The sequence below is a fragment of the Gracilinanus agilis genome, chromosome 3, assembly GCF_016433145.1.
Source record: "Gracilinanus agilis isolate LMUSP501 chromosome 3, AgileGrace, whole genome shotgun sequence".
NCBI classification, from domain to species: Eukaryota; Metazoa; Chordata; class Mammalia; order Didelphimorphia; family Didelphidae; genus Gracilinanus; species Gracilinanus agilis.
The window spans coordinates 679,039,036-679,047,653 of NC_058132.1; the positions used below are offsets into that span (position 1 = coordinate 679,039,036).

The 8,618-nt window shown below is 44.8% G+C and overlaps 1 protein-coding gene across 1 annotated transcript; it reads left to right on the forward strand.

The window, feature by feature from the left end:
• Nucleotides 1–512: 512 nt before the first annotated feature.
• On the forward strand, nt 513–5,900 carry ZNF639 (zinc finger protein 639). Its single transcript, XM_044667772.1, has 5 exons — nt 513–582; nt 1,378–1,446; nt 2,632–2,742; nt 4,459–4,590; nt 4,662–5,900. Exons 2-5 carry the CDS (start codon nt 1,389–1,391, stop codon nt 5,810–5,812), a joined length of 1,452 nt encoding a protein of 483 aa, XP_044523707.1. The 5' UTR covers nt 513–582; nt 1,378–1,388; the 3' UTR covers nt 5,813–5,900.
• Nucleotides 5,901–8,618: the final 2,718 nt, after the last annotated feature.

Here is an 8,618-nt window from a genome sequence, read left to right on the forward strand (position 1 = left end):
GGAGACCATTGGAAAGCATCAGGAAAAGTTGTATGAGAGCATGTAGATGTAGTCTGGTTTTGATCACAGCTTTCTAGTTTTTATACTGGAAATGTTGCCTAGAAGGGACCTTGGAGATCATTGAGTGCAATAATTACCTCACTTTGCAGATGAGGAAGCAGAGGCCTGGGAAGTCAAGTGACTTGCCCAGGATCACATAGCTTGTAAATATCTGAAGGTGGGATTCAAAGCCAGGTCTTCTGGACTCCAAAGTCAGTGCTTTATCCACTACACACCTGTTGCTAATAAGTGTAGACCACTTCTATCAAATCCTCAAATAAAAATACTTGTTTTACTTTTCATTCCAGTCACTTTGGTATTTTAGGCAACTTGATTTTAGATTCTGATGGTATTTTTATAGCTTGGAAATTTCTCTTTGTTTTTGCTACAGTTGAATATCTACTGATAGTTTTTGGTGGTCTTACAATTTCCTGACATTTTTTTGGTTGTGTTTTATTTACAGGTTTTCCCTACTTGTGAAACTTTTGTAATCTAGCATTCCTTTGAAGTTCTTCCAGATTCTACTGTTAGTAATTACACCAAGTAAGTTGGTGTTGGTGGGAGAGGAATTCTTTATCATTTTTATAACCATTTTGGTAAATACTGTGATTTCCTTCTAATATCCCCAGCATTGAATGGTTTCTACATGGACTGTCTAGATCACCAGTAGAATGCTGAATATGACTTCATAGTTGAGCAAAGGAATTTTCTCTAGAACAGCTTTGTAATCCCTCTAATTCTGGGAACCAGGAATCAATGCAGATTGTCTTGTCTTTTTGAGGGAAATGTTATATGAGTTTGGAGTCCGTAGTGAAATTTTTAGGTTGTAGGAACTACATTGGTGGAATTCTCTTATGTAATAACTAATGCAGCATCATAGGCAGTTTTAGGTATTTAATTTCTTAAAATGTATTGGTAATTTAAAAAATGTATCAGTAATTTTATTGAGTTTGGGAAATTTTAGTGAATTAAAAGCATTCTTTATAACAGATAAGCAGCTTGTTTTAATAATTTGTTATTGTTCGAAGTAGTTTTAGCATATATATTTAGACTGGGAGAGTATTTCTCATTCAAACTAAGAAATAAAACTGCAACTATTATCCTGATTTGATACTTGGAAAATAAATCCAAAATATAAGTAGAAACAATTTGATATGCCCTTTTTTACAAAGTAAATTATCAATTCACACATAATTTCTAAGGTTTCTTTCTGTTTCCTTTTTTTTAATTGCATTTTATAAAAATTTTTAAATTGCCCATTTAAGAAATCTTCATTTCAACATTAGGTGGTTTTCAACCATTCTTTGTTTCAAATAAATTATTTTCATTTACTTTTAGAGTGAAAAGATATGAATGAACATCCTAAAAAAAGGAAAAGGAAGACTCTACATCCCTCTCGTTATTCAGGTCAATATGTCATTTGTTTATTTTTAAATTGATTTGTGATTTAATGCAGTTTTCCTATAAAATGTTTGTCTCTGTTGATAAGCCGTCAGATAAAGGTTGAAATGCAAAGACTTTTAATAACTTGTGTTATTCATCTGAATGTTTATAGTCTGATTCAAACAATATGTTGTACATCTATATAGAGAGATAGATTATAGGTGTTCTCTTGCAGATCAGTGATTCTTTTCCCCATCAATAGAAGATAGTTTGCAAGCCAAATACTTTTATTGCATCTTAAGTGGTAAGAGTTCTGTGTCAGTTATTTTTAAAAGCTAATCTCTTTTGTTGACTGTATAATTTTGGCTCCTGTGGTTTCATTTGGACCTGTACTATATAAGTAGCAGGTGATATGATGACCAGGATGATTTGGTCTTTTTGGTAGGTAGATAGTGGCATATATCACCCTATTCTTGGTGCTGTTGTTTGTGATAGGCCCAATGTTCTAAATCTCTGGAGCAATGCCTCTCCTCCCGTTACTTCCTCATTGCCTCGGTACTCGGGCCAGAATTGAGAGATCCCAAGAGGCTTCCATCACCCTAGTCATCTTCAGGGTAACTAACCCCCACCCATGTAAGTAGGGGGCTTAAAGAAATGCTGCTGGACTTCTAATCTTCTTTGTAATGAATTCAGTTCATCATATAGTAGCAAAGCCTTCCCTGGTACATTTATAGGCTACAAATCCAATTAAAAGGTAAACCTGTTTGAAATGGTGCTTTCTTTTACTATTCAGTGTGTGTGTGTGTGTGTGTGTGTGTGTGTCTGTGTCTGTGTGTCTGTGTAATTCTAGGTCCCTGTGTAAAAGTGAACCTTGATTAGAAATACTAAAAGCTGATGAGCTGAAAAAATATCTAAGGAAAATCCTAATGGTTTTTTCCTTCAAACCCTTCCTTCGGTCTTAGAATTGCTATTGTCTGTTCTAGGGCAGAAAAATGGTAAGGACTAGGCTATTGGGGTTAAGTGACCTGCCCAGGGATACACAGCTAGGCAGTGTCTGAGACCAGAGCTGAGCCTAGGACCTCCTGTTTCTAGGCCTGAGTCATCCAGCTGCCCCTTGGAGCGTCTTTTAAAATTGCAGATTACTTGGTGTAAATGTAACATGGCTACAGTTAAATGTACGGACTGCTTTCGTTTTTGTTTTGTATGCAGATTCTACTGGCATAACCAAAATTGCAGATGGATTCAATGGAATTTTCTCCGATCATTGTTACAGTGTCTGTTCTATGAGACAGCCAGATTTAAAATATTTTGAAAACAAAGGTAAATATTTGAAGTGTATTTTATTTTCTATTTTTTAATTAAATTACTTTTTTAAAAACATTTATTAGTATTCATTTTTAACATGGTTACATGATTCATGCTCCTGCTTTCCCCTTGACCCCCCCCCCCCCGCACTCCCCCCACCCATGGCCGATGCACATTTCCACTGGTTTTAACATGTGTCATTGATCAAGACCTATTTCCAAATTGTTGTTAGTTGCTTTGGTGTGGTAGTTTGAAGTTTATTTTAACTGAAATGTATTTATTAAAACCCAGGCAAATATTTTCCTTCAATGTGAATGAGAGTATTGGTTGAAATATTTCAAGTGGATTGAAATTTTTTAAAATGTATTTTAAATATGGATATAAAACCTCAAGCACTTGACTGCTTGACCAGTTGCCAAATGACTTGAGTGGCAAAGACACAGAGAGCAGACATGGGTCCTGGTAAATTCCTTTTCCTTCGTTCCTCTTGTTCTCATCCACTTGCCCCCCCCCCCCCTTTAGCTTCCTGTTTCATTTTGGCAGGCTGATAGGATCAATGAGAATAAAGAGCACAGGGGGAGTTGTTCCTTTTGACAGTCTTATTATGCACAGTTAGAAAAGAACAGTTCTGGGATACATCTCCTGGCATTCATCCCTAGACCTGGAAACTTTAGATCAGGAAGGAAATGGAAGGATGTAGTCCACCCTATAGCCATTTTACAGATGAGGAAACTAAGGATCACTGAGATTAAGGGATTTTTCTCTGGTCATATTAAGAAGTATGAATAGCTTGGAGGCACAGTGGATAGAATACCAGGCTTAGAGTCTGGAAGGTTCATCTTCCTGAGTTAAGATGTAGCCTCAAAGTCTTACATCTGTGTGACCCTGGGCAAGTCACTTCACCCTATTTGCTTCTGTTTCTTCTTCTATAAAATGAGCTGGAGAAGGAAATGGCAAACCCCTCCAATAGCTTTGCCAAGAAAACCTCAACTATTTCTGGGTAAGTCACTTCACTCTGTTTCCTCAACTTCTTCATCTGTAAAATGAGCTGCCATAGCTTTGCTGAGAAAACCCCAAATGCTATCACATAGTGCTGATCATGGAACAACAGAATAACAATCTAAAAAAGGTGGTTTCACAGCAGGCCTTGAAGCTAGATTTCTCTGATTCCCAGATCCTGTACTCTGCTACTTCCCTAGTTTTTCCCCCCATCTGTGCCTGTGGTTTCATTAGTAGGACCCCAGTGAGCGAATGCACTCCTCCCACCCATGCGGGTCCACATTTCTGCAGTGTGGAGTCTTAGAGAATTTCCTGGGAGCTCCAAGAGGTTTGGGGACGTCCTCACGGTCCTGGAGCCAGAGGGGGTGAGGCAGGCCACCCTCCCATTCGTTATGTTCTGATGTTTCTCCCACTTCTCTGAGTTGGAGAGCTTTTCCCCATCCTAGCCTCAAAGAGAGTAGATTCACCCTGAGCTGGGAGGGGAGGGGAGGGAAGGGAGTGTAGCATCCCTGGATACCATGGAAAATAGTGTGATTCCGCCCCTTCCGGGAGCAGTTTTTCTCTGGAGGGAGACAGGGAAGGAGTAACCAGAGGGGGCGAGAGAGAGAAAGAATACGCGTCTCTCCTCGTGGCTCTTGAAGGCTTCTCCTAACAAAGTCCTCCATAAGAAAATCCGTCCTTGAACGCCGAGCTGAGGTGAGTGACGCCTGCGGTCCGATTTCTCTTTTACAGATGACGATTCAGACACGGAGACCTCCAACGACTTGCCTAAATTCTCAGAAGGAATCAGAAGGAGCCGAAACCAGAACCACCTGGTTCCTAGCCCCGTGCTCAGGATTCTGGACCACAGCGCCTTCTCTGCAGGTGAGGGAAGGCCTGGTCGGGGGTTTTCCGGGCGGCCCCTCGTGCTTTTCTCACTCCTTCGTCTCTCGTAGAGAGGTCCGCGGCCGACGTGGAGATCTGCGAGGAGTGCGAGTCCCCCGAGCCCACGGCCCAGCCGCCGCGGGAGGAGAGCCCCGTGGAAGTGCGCACGGCCGAAGACGTGCCCATCGCGGCCGAGGTGCACGCCGTGTCCGAGGACTACGACGCCGAGCCCGAGAACCTGTCCTCGGAGAGCCTTCAGGAGCCGCCGGCCGAGGAGCCCCCCGGGAAGCCGTGCCGCCTCCTGGACAAGAGCCAGGGGCAGCCCAAGTGGCCCCTGCTGAGGGCCAACAGCAGCGGCCTGTACAAGTGCGAGCTGTGCCAGTTCAACAGCAAGTACTTCTCGGACCTGAAGCAGCACGCCGTGCTGAAGCACAAGCGGCCCGACGAGGGCCACGTGTGCCGGGTGTGCCGGGAGAGCTTCCCGAGCGGCCGCCGCCTGCTGGAGCACGCCAAGCGGCACGAGGAGGAGCCCTACCCGTGCAAGTACTGCGACTACCGCGCCGTGCTGCTGGAGAGCCTGAGCCAGCACATCGCCGACGCGCACTTCGGCGACCACCTGTACTGGTGCGAGCAGTGCGACGCGCAGTTCTCGTCCAGCAGCGAGCTCTACCTGCACTTCCAGGAGCACAGCTGCGACGAGCAGTACCTGTGCCAGTTCTGCGAGCACGAGACCAACGACCCCGAGGACCTGCACAGCCACGTGGTCAACGAGCACGCCTGCCGCCTCATCGAGCTCAGCGACCAGGACGGCCGCGCCGCGGGGGGCGCGCGCGGCCCCTACAGCCTGCTGGCCAAGATCTCCTTCGACAAGTGCCGCAACTTCTTCGTGTGCCAGGTGTGCGGCTTCCGCAGCCGGCTGCACACCAACGTCAACCGGCACGTGGCCATCGAGCACACCAAGATCTTCCCCCACGTGTGCGACGACTGCGGCAAGGGCTTCTCCAGCATGCTGGAGTACTGCAAGCACTTGAACTCGCACCTGGCCGAGGGCATCTACCTGTGCCAGTACTGCGAGTACTCCACGGGCCAGATCGAGGACCTCAAGACCCACCTGGACTTCCGGCACGCCGCCGACCTGCCCCACAAGTGCACCGACTGCCTCATGCGCTTCGGGAGCGAGCGGGAGCTCCTGGGCCACCTGGCCGTCCACGAGACGGCTTGACGTCCTCCCCGCCGACGGCGGCCGGCGAGAGCCGAAGAGATGCTCCCTTTGTGAGACGTTCTACGGCGGATGGTTGTGTGACGAGACCGCGAGGGCGGCAGGTAACCTTATTTATTTATTTATTCTTGGGGCGCCCACGGCTCGCCGGCCCCCCGGGGAGGGAGGCCGCCGGAGGCTTTGATAACTGCCTGCTTCAGACTCCTTAGCACACGAGAGGCCCAGGTGGAGGAGGCGCTGCCAGGAGGCGCCGCGGCAGAGGCGTACGTGGACATCCAGCTGGGGACCAGACCTTCCACTTGCTCTCCCCGCCGGCCGCCCCTCCCAAGTCATCCAGATTTTCCTTCCTTTATTGGACAATTGTTTCTAACGGACTCTTCACTATTTTTGCCACTGTAGAGTTCACTCAGAGGCACTATTTTTAATTCTTTATGGAGGAATTTGGTGAGAGATGTAGTCTTTGTCCCGTTCCTCCATCTTCCCACAATGCAACAGTCTCCTTCCATCTCAATCTAAAACTGTAGAAATGCTCTTAGTTGTGGTGGTAAGATATTATTCTTTACCTGGTAGTTCCTTTTAAATAAAAATTTTAAAAAAACATCCTTCTTCTCCATTCTCCAGGCCTAATTAGTTTTGAAAAATTGGCGTAAGATCATCGTAAAAGTGACACGGTTTTGTCCGTCTTTTGTTTCTATCTCTGATCTGTCATTTCAATAGAGTAGAAAAGTGGGGAAACTCCCCCGATGCAAATGAGCAACTTGTCAGCGACTCTTGGCAGTCGAACCCTAGAACAGTGTAAGTGTGACAATACCCGATGGCGAAACAAAGACAGTTTCCCAAAAGCGATTGCAAATGCACCGAATTGGCTCTCGTCGATCTTTGGCCCAACAGTGAGCGGCAAACCTGACCAGGCTGTCGGGACAGGCGGCTCGAGCAAACGTAGTTCCTGGTCTTCAAGTCCAGCCTTGCTCCCGTTTGCACCAGGCAGGTGTGGCACCCTGGCTCTTGGCCGTCGCCGCCTTTCACAATCCAGCTCCGTTTCTTCTCTGTTTCTACCTCAGTAACGTGTCCTCTGGTGTCCCCCCATGTGCTGTGCCTACTCGCCCTCCTCCATGGCAAAGTCCCAGCGTCCCAGGGCCAGTGGATGCTGCCCTTGGCACTGCAGAATGTGAGAGGTAAATCCCTACCTTAGAGACCATGGAACAACGGAAGCCCTTCGTGCTGTATGTTAGCCTAAGAAAAGTTAGGTGATATAGTCCAGGCCATACAGCAATCAAGTGGCAAAATCTGGCCTGGAATCTGGCTTTCTTGTGCTTGCTTATGTTCTTTGCCCATCCACACTAATTTTTCATCCGTTTTGGTACATTGGCTTCATTTGTCTACTCTGCTTGTCCAGTCTAATGGAACTAAGTTGGGAGAGCAGAATTTATAAAGCTGGGCGGCTCAGCGGATTGAGAGCCAGGCCTAGAGATGGAAGGTCCTGGGTTCAAATCTGGCCTCAGACACTTCCCAGCTGTGTGACCCTGGGCAAGTCACTTGACCCCCATTGCCTAGCCCTTATTCCTCTTCTGCCTTGCAGTCAATACCTAGTATTGATTATAAAGCAGAAGGCAAGGTGTTTTTTTTAATGGTCATGATAATGCTTTTTTTGCCTAGTGCATTTTGCTTTTTAAAGCCACTTATCATGGATTGGTCACAAGCTATGGCCCTCTTGGTGATCAAATACTTAACACTGGGTAAGTGAACTTTACATAGGTAAGCCTAGTAGAAAAGTCCTAAAAAGTGTGAATAAATCTGTCTTGCACACCTTTTGATGAGCCTGGAATCGAGATCCTTGCTGTCAGACTCAAGGCATTCTTGGCACTGTCCCAGTTTTCAGTTAAACAATCTTTATTTGACAGTAAGCTACCGATATAGCCTGAGATGTATCAGTTGCTTTCTGGTCTGTAGTATTTAGTTAATGGAATTACTTGGGAAACTGTAGTCCTCTTCATTTTTCCTCTAAATGCAGACCTAGATTCTACAGTCCTCACTTGTTCCTTGGCCACATTTCTATTCCAGGGGCACATGGCTGATCATGCTTTATATGTCAATACAAAAGAATTCTAACTGTGATTTTGGCAGCGGAGGAAAGCAGTGTGATGTGCCTGTCTAAAGATAACTTGGCTTAGCTCTTGTTTTTCCACAGTGAAAGAGTTGTGTTTTTTATTTTTAAAGAGACATTATTTTTGAAATTTCAAGGGACTTCTTCTACACTCTGTGGGTTGAGGAAAAGCTATCCTTGGGCCAATTTTCAAAAGTTTGCCAGTTAAGTTGTTAGTTCTCAGTTGTGACTATTGTTGATGGCTCTAAAGCTGAACAAAATCCTGGTGAGTTTCTCCATTTTCCTTGGTTTTATTCAGATGATGCTCAAATCATGTAGGTAGTAGGTTATAAGTATAGCAACATATTTTTTTATTTTTAACATGATAAAAAATATAACACCAAAAAACTTGCTCCATAAAACCTCACATTTCTTTGTCTCAGCATTCTACCATCAGTCAATAAAATATGTCAGGCGGCTTGTTCAGTCTATTATAGATCACTCAGCCTTTCAGGAGATTCTCTTCTAGTTATTGAAGAGTTTAGGAAATATATTTCTTATTTGGCTACAACAGTAGCCTTTGGCATATTGCCATCTTTTTTTTTTTAAATCCTACTTTCACCCTGAATTACTACTATTAAAGAAAAAAAAGTATCTCCAAGGCACCAGAATATGTAAATTATGTATAGCTTTTTTTTAAAAAGTAACAAAAATCAAAATGAGATT

Coding starts and splice junctions, on each gene's coding strand:
- ZNF639 (XM_044667772.1), top strand. CDS start 1,389: ATGAATGAACATCCTAAAAAAAGGAAAAGGAAGACTCTACATCCCTCT. Junction 1,447..2,631: donor ACATCCCTCTCGTTATTCAG/GTCAATATGTCA, acceptor TTTTGTATGCAG/ATTCTACTGGCATAACCAAA. Junction 2,743..4,458: donor AAAATATTTTGAAAACAAAG/GTAAATATTTGA, acceptor TCTCTTTTACAG/ATGACGATTCAGACACGGAG.